This window comes from Asterias amurensis, chromosome 2, assembly GCF_032118995.1.
Source record: "Asterias amurensis chromosome 2, ASM3211899v1".
Lineage (NCBI taxonomy): Eukaryota > Metazoa > Echinodermata > Asteroidea > Forcipulatida > Asteriidae > Asterias > Asterias amurensis.
Window position 1 is genome coordinate 6,399,216 of NC_092649.1, and position 18,234 is coordinate 6,417,449.

The 18,234-nt window shown below is 41.1% G+C and overlaps 1 protein-coding gene across 2 annotated transcripts in view; it reads left to right on the forward strand.

Moving 5' to 3' along the window:
- The window catches only part of LOC139954346 (uncharacterized), a 132,082-nt gene that overhangs the window by 25,514 nt on the left and 88,334 nt on the right, over positions 1-18,234 (forward strand). For both annotated transcript variants that reach the window (XM_071954102.1, XM_071954103.1), the window contains exons 9-16: positions 1,179-1,379; positions 1,844-2,035; positions 6,125-6,322; positions 12,229-12,435; positions 13,350-13,450; positions 15,550-15,718; positions 16,918-17,142; positions 17,497-17,685. In XM_071954102.1, coding sequence (XP_071810203.1) covers positions 1,179-1,379; positions 1,844-2,035; positions 6,125-6,322; positions 12,229-12,435; positions 13,350-13,450; positions 15,550-15,718; positions 16,918-17,142; positions 17,497-17,685 — 1,482 coding nt within the window. The remainder of the gene's footprint in view (positions 1-1,178; positions 1,380-1,843; positions 2,036-6,124; positions 6,323-12,228; positions 12,436-13,349; positions 13,451-15,549; positions 15,719-16,917; positions 17,143-17,496; positions 17,686-18,234) is intronic.

The window sequence follows — 18,234 nt, forward strand, 5'->3', positions numbered from 1 at the left end:
TTCTCACATTGTTTTGTACTATCGATAGCTCACCATTGCTCGTTACCAAGTAAGTTTTTATGCTAGTATATATTTTGAGTAATTACCAATAGTGTCCATCATGCCTTTAAGGGATGTGAATAACATTACTAAAGACTCAAAATTGAAATGTTCACAGATTTGACACATTACTTTTTCCTCCATGCTTATATAATGTAATGGTTATCCGGGTGTAAAACTTATCTTGAAATATTTTGCCTGATTTATGTGCTATTATTTTTCAAAAATGAGGAACACGATTAGTTTTCATCTGGCGAGGCCCAAAGCTGATGTTTGAAATTCATTTTGAAAACGGTGATTATTATTATTATTATTATTATTTATTCAGCTATTTCAACAATACATGACAATACAAAAAATACTTCCAGATGGGCTAGGAGAAACAAAAGCAAAATAATTACGGTGGTCCATAGACCTGCCTCCCCACATCTGGTTGTAATACAAGTAATAAAACGAGTAATAAAATATGTATAAAGCAATTCATGTAAAAGATAGGAAAGTTAACTATAAATAAAACATGTCTATGTACATCAAAATTTGGCAACTGAAACAAAAAATAATATAAAGCATGGACTATTTGAGATAGAACCAGTTTTAGGAGTGAAACATTTGAGAAACTTGCACAGTGTTAAAACAAACTAACAACAAACAAAAACAGAAAAATTCCTAAACACTTAAATAATGTAAGTAGAATGCAAATTAAATTTAAGTGACCAAATCTATAAAGAGAAAAGAAAAAATCCATCAAAAATAATATGTAAATAAATAATTTTATGAGTAAATAAACAAATAAATTAATAAATAGAAAAACACAAAAATAAGTAAACAAATAAATAAACAAACAAATAAATAAATAAAAATACATAAATATTTAACTCCTCAAAAGGAGTTTTATTTGTTTAAATTCAATAGAATATTATTATATTATTATACAGAGTACAGGATCGGTAATTATAAAATTTAAACACTTTGAAAGCTCACTGAGTATATAATTTTTACCAAATGTTTTTGTCGTAAGTGAGTGTAAAGTCAAGAATTTTAGCATTTGAAGACTTCAATTTGCATTGCTGCAATTGAAATAAGCCCCAAACGACTTAATATTGGTATTGATTTTTTTTTTTTTTTCCTCACCCACCTAGTTTTGACATGTCCAACCCTTGACCCGCCTACCAATGGTAACTTCCAAAATGGCGGCTCTTGTAGCAACACCTATGCCTCGTTGTGTTATTTTGAGTGTGATACCGGCTTTAGCATCACTGGTAGTTCCGCTAGACATTGTATGGTGCAGGGTGTGGATCAGAGTGATGCAACCTGGAGTGGAACTTCAACCGGATGCCAACGTAAGCATGCTATATAAAATGTTATCTTCCAGTGCTCGCTAATACACCAATCAGATGCTCGAACTGGAGGGTGGTATAATGTAACCTACTCCCAGTTTTTTTTATTGCACACTGCGTATTGTCAGTGTCAAAGCGTCACACTCCGAATACGGACAGTGCAAAAATTACACGCGCAAGTCCACGGAACACATAAAAATACAGTCCGTCTGCGTCCCATATCCAACTCGGCCTCGTTGGATATGGGACACAGAAGTGCTATAATTTATTTTTCCGTATTCCACGTGCCCTTGTGTGATAACTTAAAGTATATTCTAAAAGCAAATCCAGGTTGGTTGCTTACTTCCCCATGATCCTCATATTTTCTTGGAATAGGTTAACTTTTTGTCCCAGATGTAAGAAGTCAACCCTTGTTGAAACCAACTCCTTATGTTAAACTAATACTGGGTCACCTGTTTGTGTTTTAGCCTCTACCTGTCCGATACCCTCAAGCACTATGTTATACCCGGAGGAGTCCAACACCTGCCCTGCAGTGAACCCATTACCCTACAACAGCATATGTAGCTTCAATTGCCCTGAGGGCTACGCTATTCAAGGCGGATCATCTTCAACCTGTGGGGTTGAGAATCAGTGGGAGCAAACCTTACCCCAATGTCAAGGTGGGTCGAATATTATCAAATAAATCATAATAATTATTGCTTAGAGCGCTCATATCCGTCACTCAGAGGCTTCAACATTCTGTATTTTTTGCAAGGTACATGTATGTGGGACTCATAGAGCTATATATATTGACTAGAGTGCTAACTTGCTCTGCAGTTTGAAGCCACCCTGTGCGCAGACATGTTTGATGTGTTGCGTGAATTTTGGAATTTTAAGAGAACATACATTGTTGCGATTATTTTACATTTGGCGTGTGCGCTTACGTACGCAACTGTCCACTCGCGTAACTTTGACTTGATTGCCGTACTATAAAAAAAAGTAAATGCGCCTTTTAATCACGACGCACATGACGCTTGCAGTTTGTGTGCTGATCAGCAGATTGTGAGTTCACATTTACTGCATTTTTGCTTCGATGGCACATAAAAAAGAACAAACGCACTATCATGCAAATAGCTGTACAATTGCCGTACAAAATTTCAAGCTTTTGTATTGCTCTGTACATAAACATGGATGCGCCCACACGGCTTCAAAACCTTAGTGCGTGTATAACGGGGTGTTAGCGCTCTAGTCAGTATATATATAGCTCTATGGTGGAACTACGTTTCAAATATGAGACCCTCTTTTGTAGCTGTGGCACAATATGCGGACAGTCGAACCAGGAACACCGAGCCAAACCCCTTCTCTTTTTAGTGCGTGCATTACACAACACACGGGACCAACGGATTTACGTCCCATCTAAAGGGCATATGTAGCATCATAAAAAAGTGTCTTAAAGGTAACGTCCGTCGATATATCGAAAATACTCAAAAACTCGATATTTTTTTGACATCGAAATCGCCGATATCACTTTTATAATCATATCGTAATATCGGATTTTCGATATATCGAAAATAATTTCGATGTTTTGAAAATTTCGATGTTCCTAAATGATATCGAAAATACCAAAAGAGTGTCCGATTATTTAAAAGAAATCTGTGTTTGAGTATTAGAAAAGCCGTCGTCGTTATGTAGTTTCATCATTTTGAGTTGCCCTATTACATAAAATACGTTTTACAACCAAGTATGTCTGCTTGTTCTTTGTGTTTTCGCCATCAGCCGCCGGCCCGCCGCAGAAGTTCACGACCCCGCGGCGAGCGCTCGGTAAACCCTCAAAAGAAACCGCCGCTGCTGCCCCATAGGCTGTTTAAGATGCAACTTCCCATTGCGCATGTGATCAAAATCAATGCGTCTTCACCCCGCAAAAACTTCCCCGAATCAACAAGACAAAACAAAACAAGGAAGAAAACAATCTTACGTTATACAGTAAAATAATCTTTCTAACAATCCAAGGTATCGTAATGGCGTCATTTTGGTCAAATAAAGCCTACACGTTGTGTTGTTTTCGGTAAACAAGCTAACATTTCCGAGGAACTTTATGCTTCGTAGCACAGACCACGCTGTCGGCGGCTATTGCGTGCGTACCAGCGAAGACTATGCTTTTGTACGGTTTAAGCGTGCACACCAGCGTGTATGGTTATTGCAATTCGGGGGGAAAACCCGTTTGCCCAAGCATGCAAAGACACGTGCAGTCTTTGGTCAAGGCGGTAACGCGTGATGCACTGCGTTATTTCGACAATAGAGGGCGTTCTAGCATTCAATGTTTCTTGCCTTTGTTATAGAATGCAAAGTAAAAAGACTACGAGCCTTTATTGGAGACTATGTGACTGCATGCTGCGTGCGTTGTATATTGTGATCGCGGAGTGGCAGGTCTGTGTTTTGCGGGACTTTCTAGTGATTTTTTTTCGATGATTATCTCAACCATTTTCAACCGTAAAGGTAGTCCGGGCGCCCGTCGGACAACTTGATTGACACTTCTACATCAATGCATCGGCAACTGACACCTTAATGTCGGCGAGTCACGCAACTCACAAAGGCTCTGTGTCATTTTGAGACGGCCAATCATGGCCAATCACGAATCGAGAATTGTGGTGAGCGTTCACCAAATGGCCAAGCCAGCGGTAGCGGCGATCATACTTTGTTGTAAAACCAGAAATAATCGGGGCGGGACTACGCAATTTGAAATTGTTTGAACTACAAACAAGTTCGGGGGATCAGACAAAAACAGGTTGAAATGTAACCCTATTAAACTGTCAGTCTACGGTATATATCTTTCTACCTCCATGAGTATACCAAGTGCTGTTTTTAGGCTTCCATCTTGCGCGCGGGAAATACTCGATATATCGAGTATACTCGATATTAAATTTTCGATATATCGGTTATGGGAAAAAACCGACATCGACGGACGTTACTTAAAGGTACACAGGTGTTAGGTGTTACAGACTCGACTCCCATTCTGCTGATCAAAAACACGAGAGCTTGAGTCCAGTGCTCTTAAGCGCTAGGCTATGACACGCCAGAGGCCATGACACGCCACATAAAATGTGTTGATTGTCTATCGTTGTCATTGATGATGATTTCTTTAGTTGTGCTCATCATTATGCAATTGTTGCACACTATGACTGGGGTCCATGGCGTTTTGTACACTCGAGGGGGAAAATGGCACCCGAGGCGAACGTTTTGTACACTCGAGGGGGAAAATGGCACCCGAGGCGAAGCCGAGGGTGCCATTTCCCCTCGAGGGTGTACAAAACCCATGTACCCCAGTCCCAGCGTGCCACAATTGATTTGTTATACCTTTGTACAATTGTTATTCCTCTTCTCGAAGTTCTGTTGTTATCTTCAAACATTATTACGACGGACTATTCATTGTTTAGTTAGCAGACGAACAAGAAACAATGTCCTCGAACCGGCGGTTGTTTCGTACACAGCGCTGGTAACCGACCAACGCCGGGAACGATCAAGGTGATGTACACAAGTGTACATCACTTTTCATGTTACCCGGCACGTCGAGCCATGTAACATGCGTATTTGTTGCACGGCACGTAATTGGTTCTCGACCAATCAAACTTCACAGTTTGTTACCGAGGTATAACAATTATGTATGTTGTGTGCAAATGACTATAGATTTCAGGTCTAAAACAACTAGAGGTAACAGTACGGAACTGCCCTGCATGACGATCTGCCGATGAAATGGCTGCTGCTCTCGTGGCTCGGGCAGACAAACAATTTATTGAACTCATAATTTTGTTTTCATCATCTTCACTTTGGTTTCCTCATAAGCCTTAGGCCACAGTTAAGATATGTGTGTCTTTTTTCAGGTATTTTCATTCTGCAGAGTATTGTGCTGATCTTCAGGTTTTATTACAAGAAATTGTACTGATACTGATACTGATACTGATACTGATACTGATACTGAGACTGAGACTGAGACTGAGACTGAGACTGAGACTGAGACTGAGACTGAGACTGAGACTGAGACTGAGACTGAGACTGAGACTGAGACTGAGACTGAGACATGTAATGCGCACGTATCCACCCTGCTGGGTGTTCAAGGCGCAGTAAAACCAACAACAAACAAAACAAAACAAATAAAAACAGACACAACATAAATTAGTCCTTGAAAATCTGTGACATAAGATACGTTTTGAGAAGAGATTTGAATGTTGTGGTACAAAGACAGGTTCTAAGATTGAGTGGTAGAGAGTTCCAGATGCGTGGTGCAGCTGAAGAAAAAGACCTGTCTCCCCATGAGTGTTGAGACTTGGGTTCAATGAGAAGAAGCATGGAACTTGATCGAAGATTTCTTGATGGAGTGTAAACTTGAAGAAGTTCAGAAATATGAGGGGAGCCTTGCCAATTAAAGCAATAACGTACAGACAAATTTATTGGGATTCCCAGCAACGATTTTAATTGGATCCTGTCGGGATTTGGGCAGGATCCTGGTGGGAATGACCTAAACAGAGATCCCGGTAAAGAAACCATGATGGTGGGATTCCTGTGGCATAGATAACTGCTAAACTATGTAACAATGAAAACAAATTGTAAAACCTAGCAAAGGATAGACATTGTTCTTTGAAATGTGTGCTTTTCCTACAGCTGGCATGGATTGTTCCAGGTTAAACAATGCAATGCTAAAAAATTGATCAATGCTTTTACTTTAGACTCAAGCAGTTTCTTTGAAATCAGTTGATTTTTTATTGTTTTTGCAGAGATCACGTGTTACAACAGTGATTTGCCAGTCCCAAATAATGGTATGAAGAGCGGCTGTTCTGGAGATTATGAATTGTATGGTACCATGTGTACACTGTCTTGCAATCGTGGTTACTCTCCAACATCAGAAGTACAGAGAACGTGTCAGAGTAATGGGGTCAGCGGAGTCTGGTCGGGTGGAACCATTTCGTGCACAGGTGAGTTGCAATAGTTAGCCTTTCAACATCAAGACTCAGTCTTACTCAAAAACGATATTTTGAAGAAAAGTAAGTACCAAGATCAATTGTTTTGCTGTACATACGGATGAAAGTGTAAAAAGAGGCCGAGATAGGATTTGATTCACATTCATACATTGTCACATATCCACCCGCCAACAGAGGGCGGTGTTATTCAACATGGCTGATTAAACAGTTGTAACAGCTCAGAAGTCTCCTCGTTCCTCAATCCTTATTTAGGCCACATGCCAACATGGTGGCAGCGGTAAACTACTATACATGAAAATACATAGTAAAGACAGTACTTTTAGACACTTTCTGGCGAAATTCTCTGTCAGGAAATTGAAGTTTGACATCGTTTTTGTGCACCAAATCATACGGAGCCAACACAGCGTTTTGTGTACATCACTACACGTACACACACAGTCACAGACAACGTGCATCACCCGTTCAGTGGCGACCTCAACCCGATCCCGAGCTCCTGCTAACTTGGTAAGCCGTGCAATCTCCTTCATATTTTAACCACAGTGTCTCAACTAAAGTACCGCCATGTCAGAGAACGCAGGATTAAGCCCCAGAATGAACTGGGAAGATGCTGACCAAGCCAACTCAATACAGTTATTTCAGCAGCAGTGTGCCTTATATTTTTCTGTCAAAGATATACCTGTTGACAAGCAAGTTGATCACATTCTATTGTTCATGGGAGCCACAGGCATAAAGATCTACAACTCATGGAGCCTCACAGAGCCCGAGAAAAAAGACCCTACAGTTGTGTGGTCCAAATTCATGGCACAAATTCAGCCCAAAGAGAATTTTCGTGTGGCTAGGCTGTACCTACAGAAGTTTGCTCAACGTGATAGTGAAACAATAGATGATTTTCTCTCTCGACTCAAACTTCATGCCCAAAAGTGTGAGTTCAAGGATGATGCTGAGTTCCAGGACCGGTTCATAGCGGGTGTGAAGTACACTGAAGTCCAGAAAGATTTCCTCGGCAAGGACAAAACGCTTACAATACAGCAAACCCTTGACCTAGGACGAACACATGAAGCTTCGATCAACCACATGCGTCAGCTTGCCCAAGTCCAACCGACAGCACCACCTGATGCTGCAACAGTTGATGCCATCCGCTCCAAGCGAACATGCCGTAACTGTGGAGGCACACACCCCTTCCGCCCGAGAGACTGTTGCCCGGCATACAACTCAACTTGCCATAAGTGTGGCAAGAAGAACCACTGGCAAAACGTCTGCCGTTCCACTGGTTCCAATGATAGGCAGCCCAGAACACGTGATAGACCACCCTCTCGTCGTAAGCCCCGTACTCCCTCTAGAGGGCGCAAGAGGCCTAATCCAAAAGTACACTACATCTCTGAGCAAGATTACGAGAGTGAGTTTGAAGATGACTTTAATGAGATGGTCATAAGCCCAATCCTTGTCTCAAACATCAGTGCCATACACAATGCTGAGCAGCATGACAGCCCTGACACACGAGATGAGGTTTTCACTTTCATCGAGGTGAAACGTGACCGGAAAATGCTGGTGAAGCTCCGCGTCAAAGTCGATACAGGAGCCCAGGGCAACACAATACCCCTGAGAATGTACCGCCGCATGTTTCCAGACAGACTTGACTCTGGTGGATTTCCAAGTTCTGACTCTACATCCAACCATAAAGCCATACTGACTGCTTACAACAACACAAGAATAAAACAATATGGTTCTACTTCCCTTCCCTGCCGGTATGATGGAAGTGCCTGGGTGACAGCAGATTTCTTCGTCGTGGACTCTGACGGCCCAGCAATCCTTGGTTTGCCCACTTCTCGCAAACTGCAGCTTGTGACTCTGCACTGTGCAATAACGACACCACAGTGCCCCTCTATCAGCTGCACTCAGGATCTACAACGCCAATACCCTGACCAGTTTGACAGGATTGGTAACTTCCCTGGCAAATACCACATCGTCCTGGATGAAAATGCCCACCCTACAATCAGTGCTCCCCGCAAATGCCCCATAAAGATCAAAGATGAATTGAAGTCTGAGCTAGAGAACATGGAGCAACAAGGAGTGATCAGACGCGTCACTGAGCCGACTGATTGGGTAAGCAGTTTGACAGTCTCCAGACGAGAGAATGGGAAACTGCGTGTCTGCCTCGATCCGAAAGATCTTAACAACGCAATCAAAAGATGTCACCACAAAACTCCGACCATAGAAGAAATCACCCATAAGTTCTCAGGTGCCAAATTCTTCAGCAAGCTAGATGCCAAGAATGGCTACTGGTCGGTGAAACTGGATGACGAAAGCGCTCTACTCACAACATTCAACAGCCCCTTCGGTCGCTATTGCTACTTGAGACTACCCTTTGGCCTAGTGATGAGCCAAGACGTGTTCCAGCTACGCATGGACCAATTTCTCGAGAGCTGTCCTGGTGCAATTGGCATTGCAGATGACATTGTAGTTTTTGGCGCGACTGAGGCAGAACATGACAAAAATCTTCATCATCTGATGAAAGCCGCCAACCAGTACGGACTGATGTTCAATAGCTCAAAGTGTGCGATCAAGACCCCACAGATAAAGTTCTTTGGTATGATCTACGATAAGCATGGTGTACACCCCGACCCAGCGAAGGTTACAGCCATCAAACAGATCAATCCACCTCAGGATAAGACAGGACTCCAGGAATTCCTTGGCATGGTGACCTATCTCAGTCCCTTCATCCCGAACCTGTCCGACCATACATCTGACCTAAGGGCTCTCCTAAAGAAAGACATTGACTTCATCTGGTCTCCTTCACATCAGAGGGCTTTCGAGAAAGTCAAAGACCTCATCTGTGCTGAGACGATCCTCACTTACTTTGACCCCTCCAAAAAGACGACCATCCAAGTAGATGCCTCCATGAAAGGCCTGGGTGCAGCTCTAACCCAAGACGGCAAACCGGTCGCCTTTGCTCAAAATCCCTCAGTCCGGCAGAACAACGGTATGCCAACATAGAGCGTGAACTCCTTGCAGTTGTCTTTGGATGTGAACGTTTTCACACATACATATATGGCGATCATTTCACTGTAGAAAGTGACCACAAGCCCCTGGAGATGATTCAGCGCAAATCACTAAAAGCCGCTCCTCCGAGACTGCAGCGAATGCTTCTCCGTCTCCAACCCTACGATGTCACAGTAACCTACAGACCAGGGAATGAAATGCTCCTGCCTGATGGCTTATATCGTCTCCCTGTACCAGACGCCAATCACATAGACCTTGACCTGCATGTGACCTTTGTCCAGTTCACACAACCGCGCATTCGCTCTCTCCAACATGAAACAGCCTTGGATACCACCCTCATGACACTCAAAGATGTAATCATAAAAGGATGGCCAGAGCGACATCATGACGTCCCCAAAGCTCTCTATCAGTATTGGCCCTTTCGTGACGAGCTTGCAGGTGAAGATGGACTTATTGTTAAGGGTGAGTGCATTATCATCCCCGCTTCACAGCAACAACATGTCCTCCTCCAGCTCCATGAAGGCCACCAGGGTAGCGAAAAAACCAAGCTGAGAGCCAAAGAGTGTGTCTTTTGGGTAGGCATAACCAAAGACATCGACACACTTGTGAAAAACTGCCCAACTTGCCAGCGGTTCCAGACAGCACAACCACGAGAAACTCTTCTTCAACACACTGTCCCCACTCGCCCGTGGCAAGTTGTCGGTACTGACCTGTTCTTGTTCGAAGGTGATAATTTTCTCATCGTGGCTGACTACTACTCAAAGTTTCCATTCATCCGGAAGCTACCAGTGCCATGCACAAGCCAAGCAGTTGTAAACGCCACCAAACAAATCTTCGCCGAACAAGGTATCCCCGAGAGAGTTGTCAGTGACAATGCCAGACACTACGACTCAAAACAGTACAAAGATTTCTCCGTCTCATGGTGTTTTGACCATATCACTTCTTCACCCCACTACCCCAGATCCAATGGTTTCATCGAGCGCACAATCCAAACAGTCAAGAAAACCATACGAAAGGCTCGATCCAGTGACAGTGATGTAAATGGCACTCCTCTGTCTTCGAACGACCCCAGTTGACCATACTATTCCCAGCCCAGCTCAAATCCTCTACAACAGAAAACTCAGAGGCAACTTACCTGCGAAAATCCGCAACTCCCTCGCAGCTCGTGACAAGATCCAAGAGCGTTTGTATGAGCGTCAGAGTACCCAGAAACAATACCATGACAGACAAGCCAGAGATCTCCCTCCCCTACGGTCCGGTCAAACCATCTCCATTCTTGACCCCAACAGTGGCCGTTGGACACCAGCCACTGTAGCGGAGAAATGTCATGAACCGAGGTCATACATAGTCCGCACCCCCAATGGAAGTATCCTCCGTCGCAACCGCAGACACATTCGTGACTTGGAACCAGTCAAGAAGCGAGTGACCTTTGACATTGACCCTCAGACACCCTCACAGTCATCGCCCCAACCTCCAGTCACCACTCCCCCACGTGTCAACACACCAACCCCACCACCTCTCCATCAACCAACGGTTCAACATCCAGAGTACAAAACTCGCTCTGGAAGACTTGTGCGGAAACCTGAGAAACTCTCATTGTGAACATTGAACATTGAACACTCCATCATGATGCCACCCATGATATACTCAAACTTTTACTAAAAAAGATTTTCTTGCAAAAACTGATACTCAGTTTCTTACAAAAAATTCTTCTTTTTGACAAAACCAAAGTTTCTTTTATTTAAACCACACCAGACTCCTCTAGCAACCAAAGACCACAATGCTTCAAACTTTTGCGTTCATTCGCAGAAAACTTTTTATTTTATTTCTAAACCTCATGTGATAGACTGGAAAAAACCTCCAGTGGAATCCTAAAATACAGGATCATTAACCAACCATTTTTCTACGGATGAATGCAGTTGATTCATCATTAATTTGATCAAAGAGCACAAAAACCTGTGTTCAACATTATAATTTTGTTGTATTTAAAATCTGTGATTTTACACTGTTCTTGGATTCAAATTTTTTTTTAAAAGGGGGATGTCACATATCCACCCGCCAACAGAGGGCGGTGTTATTCAACATGGCTGATTAAACAGTTGTAACAGCTCAGAAGTCTCCTCGTTCCTCAATCCTTATTTAGGCCACATGCCAACATACATAGTAAGCCAGCAGCCAATTTCATGAAACGCCAGGATTAATCCTAGCTCATCCTAACTTAAGGTGGGTTCAATGTGGCCTATACGGAACCTAACTCGTCCTAAGTCCTAAGTTAAGAGGATTTTGGTGAAATCAACGGCAGGAATCATTGAAATGGAAAAAAACGCCCTCATTTTACCCAGAAATGATCTTATATAATAAACAAGAATTTTTGAGTTCGGCTGTTGTCATAGATAACATGCGTCAGATTATTCATTACTTTTTGTAGTTTGTGACTTAGTTCTTTATAAGGGTGCATGGCAATCTATGCTCAAAAAAGAGATGTGACTTTACAGTTTGAAAATCTTTAGCCTTCCAGAAGGCAAACACTACGTTTAGACATATGCAAAGGGCGCAGCGCACTTGTACGCATGACTCTCCTGTCGGCTGCTAGCATGCACAATAAAGGATGGCTGGTCGCGCAATAGTGCGTTCACACTTGTACCATCCTTGTGTGAACATTTTGAATGTCAAAAATGGAAGCGTGTGCAAGTGCGTTGCGCGTTGTGCAGTGGGTCCGATATACAGTACTTCAACGATTGGGCAAAAAAGTATGTGAAAGTGTTCTTTATTTCATTCATAGGCCTATTGGGTTTACCTTTAATATTTTTTATAATTTTCCAAGGCAAGGCTCATCGTGATTTGATTCAATTGTGTTCAATATGATGTAAACTTTTAACTGTCTTTTTGTTTTGTTATAGCTGTGGTTTGCCCGCCACTTTCCATGCCTGCCAATGGTATTGTTTCTCACTGTGTACGTAATGGACAAGATAGACTTACAACTGGAACCCAATTGTTTGACACAACATGTACTTTTGTGTGCAATGAAGGCTACACTATCTTTGGTACAGGGAGTCGCAATTGTCTTGTGTCAGGAATTTGGGATGGTAGTAGTGTACAATGCAATGGTAAGCTGAAATGAACAACTTGGAAGTGAAATTAGTTTTGCAACAAGTAAAATTAGTATCTGAAGAAACAAGGGGCCTTTCTCAAACCAGGGCTTGGGCTCTGGCTCCGCGTGCTGATATCCGTGCAATACGTGCTGCTCCAAAATGCAGGTTAAATGCAAGCTGCGTACACAGCACGCGGAGCCTAAGCCGGAGCCGGAGCCCAAGCCGTGGTTTGAGAAAGGCCCCAGGTGTGTTGTGTTACACTAACTACCTTAGGAAGAATAATCCCTTTTGGAATACACAATCTGAGAAGTCTTACCACTTTGAAGGATTGGGTACTTTAATCACAAAACACAATGTTGCAGATTTCTATTCTAATTACACAGTTTGAAGATAACAAAGCTTCCCTTAAATATTACTTCTTGAGGTGCTGTAGTTTTTGAGAAATGAGTGGAATATGTCACTATAATAATGTTTGTCTCAGTTTTAGCATGTAAAACGTATGTACCATTTATGGTATATTTTATCATAAAACGTATTGGTATATAATTACCATCACTGGTAAATACATTTTACACACTAAAACTGAGACAAAAATTACTCTTGTGACATAATTTTCTGCTATCACTATCTTCAAACAGTGTTAGTTCGATGAAAATCTGTGGACATTGTGTTATGTGTAACAAAAAGTACCCCAATTCCTAACGCTTTATTTATTCAAATTTTGGGGAAAGAAAAGTGATATATTTTTCTATATCAGCAATAGTTCAAAGTGAAATGTTTCTCAAAATGCATTATACAATCCAAATCTGCTATACTTTTTACCACTTCTTACCACGTGAGTTTTTATTGCTGTTAACTTTCAGAGTCATTACCAAATGTATACATACCTTTTAGGTAAAGACAAACTTTTTCTGTTAATTTCTCTTTAGATGAGACACCTCCCTTAGTGCAGTGCCCAGTGAACCAAGTCATCTTTGCTGGGATTGGTCAGATCATGGTGTCATTGTCATGGTCATGGGAACCTGTGACGGTAACTTTATTTAATTTTCCTTCATGATAGTCTGGGTTCAAGTGGAAGAAAATATCATTGTGTTTTAATTTGTTATTTGCATAGTCTTTACTTTATAAAATATTAATGAAAATCATAGCATATGTGACCAGGCACTTTAAGTGACTGCCCCCTCTTAAGTTAACTAATGGTTGACTTAGCAGCAGCCCACCTGCTGAGGGTCTTATTTCCCAGGGTATGGTCAGTGTGGTCAGCCCCAGCTCTACACCAGGTATAGTGTAGCTATTGTGCAACTTAGTCATTCCATTGCAAGTTATCATCGTGTGAACAAGTCCTTTTCCAAGAGTCTCAGAGCTATTCCAGTTTTCAGAGTTATTCCCATCCTTGTTATGTAAGTACCAAATCTTTCTTTGTTTCTTATCACTGCTAGACTACAATCCATAATTGTGTTTATAATTATTGCCATTTCTGAGGAGATTCACTGTATTTTAAGTGGGTTGGTTAAGTTTCCTTTGTCTATACAATTGTAGTTCTTTGCATTTGTTGTTACTTTTGTTTTAGTTTGGAAGCACTAATTAAGCCAGTGTTTTGCCCAAACTTGTCCTTTTTGGATTGTCTTTACTCTGGTTATATTTGAAACAGTTGAGGATAATGTTTCCTTGGATTAATTTACCTTGCTATATGGAGGAAGGAAAAGAGTTCTCTTACAAGTTTCCTTGAGAAATAGTTTGGTTTATTATAATTAACTTTACATTTCATTGAAGATGGAGTGTATAGTTATTTGTTGTTTTAGACTCTTCCATGTCCATACTTTTATTGTTCATGTCACAGAGAAGTTTAAAATAGTTGTATGGATTTCATTTCATTATTGGGTTTTCTTGTTATTTGATTTACCTAGTTCATTGCAAAGTTCTTGCTAGGATAACTTTGATTGAGTCACTTTTGATAATTGTTATTGTTCCTTATTTTGCTCATTTTGCCATTAAGGTTTTTCAGTCATGATTAAGTTATTGTTTCTTTTGTACATTAGATTTCTGTGTTTCTATTCCATGAAACTTCAGAGATTTACAGTTTCTTGTGTAAGGTTCTTGCATAGACCCCACATGAGATTCCTACTTGTTTATTGCAGAGATGTAGAGATTAAGTAATTGAGTACACCAGCTGTGGAATGTCTTAGGAACTTCCAAGGTTCATGGCTGTGTGTTTGGTTTATTGACAAAGGTTTAGCTACATCACACAACTCTGTGTTGTGTGTGTGAGGGCATGGTATAGCTAATTGCTATGTGATCGATGCACAGGTGGCTTACATCCAGAACCACTATCTAGATTGTTTATGTTACAGCCATGTTGCTAGCTCATTAGTATGTATTTGTCTTTCTGGACAGCAGTGTCTATTGTGTATAGCAGTGTTAAAACTTAGTGTTCTTTACTGGACTCTAGAGTTTTCGTGAATATTTAATAAGGTGGACTGAGGAACTATTTTATCTTTGGCTAAAGGGTATAATAATAAATGTGTTTCTCTATTGTAAAAGTTTATCCTCTTAAGCTTGAGACATTTGCTCTTTGCCATAGAATTTAATGTTTCAGGTTTACTTTGGTTATTTTGATTTAATGTTTGTATTTTCTACATTTCTATTGTATAATCTTATGTTTGCTTATAATCTTTTTCTTTTCTGTTCTTTTATAGACTTACGCATCAACCCTTTTTTGTTTTAATCTTTTGTGCTTGTGAATAAAATACTTGTATAAAGAACCAATCTTGTCGGGTCACACATAAATAACACTAGTGATAATATTAAAGTCATATATATCCACTACAGGTGCTCAAGGGAAGCAAAGGAAACAAGAAAACAAAAGTGAAAATAAACAAAAGAAAATCAATCAAGAAAGACAAAATGCACACAGAATAATCAACCTGCGCATGAATATATGCATAGACACATCATGGTGAATTGACCAATGGGAATTAGGCTCTCAATCATGAATATGTAAGAGGTAGTTTTATCCATCCAATGCCTTCATTTGCACTTTGTGTCTTTGTTGTGTGCATAAGTTGAGATTAGTTGAACACACTGGAAATGGTCAAGTCTATTAAGGTGCTCTTTCAATCTTTTTTCTAGGGGACTGACGCTGGTCAAACTATCTTTGCCAGCCTGCACACCTTCAACTCAGATCCTGTCAATGGGACAAGGCCTACTACATTGATTGAAGGCACACATTCATTGGTCTATGTAGCCACAGACAGTGCAGGCAATTCAGGGTTTTGCTCTATGCAAGTTGAGGCTAAAGGTTAGGCGTGTATTTTTTTCCACACAGACTACACCGGCTCTTCTTAGAGCCAACACTCCCACAAAAGAGATATACACATGGTTGTACCCCCACAAGTTCTTCAACGGCAATTAAAAACCGGCAGGGTTGTGGGCGTGTGATAAGGCCCTCGCTTCGGCCCGGGCCTTTATAGCATGGCCACAACCCTGCACAGTTTTACATGGCGGTTTAAGAACTACTCTTTTATTATATATAGAAAGGTTTGCGGTAACACCATATAATGACTATCTCTAATGAGTTGGGGTGGTTCTGAAAAGAACCGTTGGTTTCAACTCGACGTTTCGATCAGTATGCTCTGATCATCTTCTGGAGAAAGCTAGGCTCTGATGCACCACCCAAGACTCCAGAGCAGGTTACACCATGCATCACTGAGCTTCATTTCCCGCCTCTATTTCCCGCCATTGTGCATCACCAAGCTAATCCGCCTCAACAGTACTTTAGCAGCATGCAGCATCAGAATCCAGCTTTCTCCAGAAGACAATTAGAGCATACTGATCGAAACGTCGAGTTGAAACCAACGGTTCTTTTCAGAACCACCCCAACTCATTAGAGATAGTCATTACATAGTGTTACCGCAAACCTTTTTATATCGTATTTCCACCATGCAAAGTTTCAAATCCTTCTTACTCTTTTATTCCCATTCGTAAATGCTATTTTGGTTTAAAGGCATCAACAGTTTTTGGCATGTTCGAATAGTTTGTGTGCGTATTCCTCGCATCCATGCGCTAAGCCGCACAAATGCTATCCAAAAAACCCCAGTTATAAACAGATCCAGCTGGTCATTATCAACTATTTAAACCACTAGTTGAAATCCGATTCAACACACTTTGATTCCCATTCATAAATACCTTTTTGGTTAAAAGGCGTAATACTCTGTGTGTTTTCTGATTCCGTCCGTGCGCAAGCGCGTACAGTCTTGGTGCATATTCGCTGGTTTTCCTTTCACACACAGCGCAGCCAACTCACCGACAGCGCCTGCATCGCCCGTAACAAGAAACGTCTTGCATCAAGACTAGTGCGGAGTTTCACAATCAGTAATACAAACACTGGTTATTATCAACGGTTTAAACACCCCCACGTGACGTACTCTCCACCAGTAGGAATAGCGAAACTGTCTGAGGTATTTATGAATTAAGGTTTAAATGTTTCATTCAATACAGTGACCAGATGTTATGGTTTAAGTGCTCCAGAAAATGGCATGATTGATCTTGTGTCAGGAAATGGTTCTTGTATTGAGAGCGCTGTTTACGGCTCAAGGTGTGCGGTCAGTTGTGAGGCTGGCCACACTTTGTCAACAGAGGGCACTACATTGGTTAGACAGTGCGACCGTCTGAGTGAGCAGAGTACTGTGGGTTTTTGGACCCAGAATCCACCATCATGTAATGGTATGTTTAGAATTACAACAACTAAAACTTATTCATTCTTATTGTATATGCTATTTCAGAGGAGATTGGTTTAAAGGTCAACATTTATCGTTTAAGCTTCCAATTTCTCATGGGGAATATTTACAACAAATAAAGTAAAGTACAACCATTTTTTTTATGTTTGACGCTATTTTACTTTTTATGTTTTAAATACAACCCTTGGTGGCTGACAAAAAACTGTTCTTGTTTTTTGGTAGAAAAAATGAATTTCTATTCATTTGCTTAGTTTAAGTTAAATTATGCATTTTTGATCTTTTTATGAAGATCTCTTTTAGAGATCTTTTAGATTTGTAAGCTTTGCTTTTCTTCCTACAGTAAACTTATGCAGCTTTCCGAATATATCCAATGGCTACATTGCGGGTTGCAATGGTGATAGTGCTTCATATGAAGACTCCTGTGAGTTTCGTTGTGGCCAGGGTCAAAGGACACCTAGCGGTCAAACCTTCCGAGTCCGTCAGTGTCAAGCAGACACCTCTTGGAATGGGTCGGACTTTCAATGTACAGGTAAGCATTTGGAAATGATTGCTGTCATGTTATACACTTTGTAGGACTACATCAAGGAGTATTTTACCAGATTGTCTATCACACAAATTTACTAAAGAAGAGTCCAGCTAAGCAGAAACGGGTTTCTAGCCAAACACACAGAAATGTTCTGCCATTGGTTTTTTTGGCAGATGCATTTCATACGCAATAATTTCTGTTAAGTGCCACTATGAAATTGGGACTAGGTTGTCAGATTCAGGGTATAACTGCAGTAAGAACTCTTAGTAGAAGTTTTGACAGGGCTTTTCTTCCTGCAGCTGTGAAGATCTGGAACAGCCTACCATCATGCATCGGTTATCTCAGACATTACTACCCAGGGCATGCAGTCATTCAAATGTAGAGTAAACAAATACCTTTGTAATTATGATTGCAGTTGATAATAGTTGTTGTGTCTCTCAACACTTTACAGTGAGTGAGGCATAGTCCAATAACCATTATCTCCTTTCTTTTCTTCTTGCTTTTTATCATGGAATGGTCTGTTGAAACAAGCACTTATGTAGCTATCCCTAT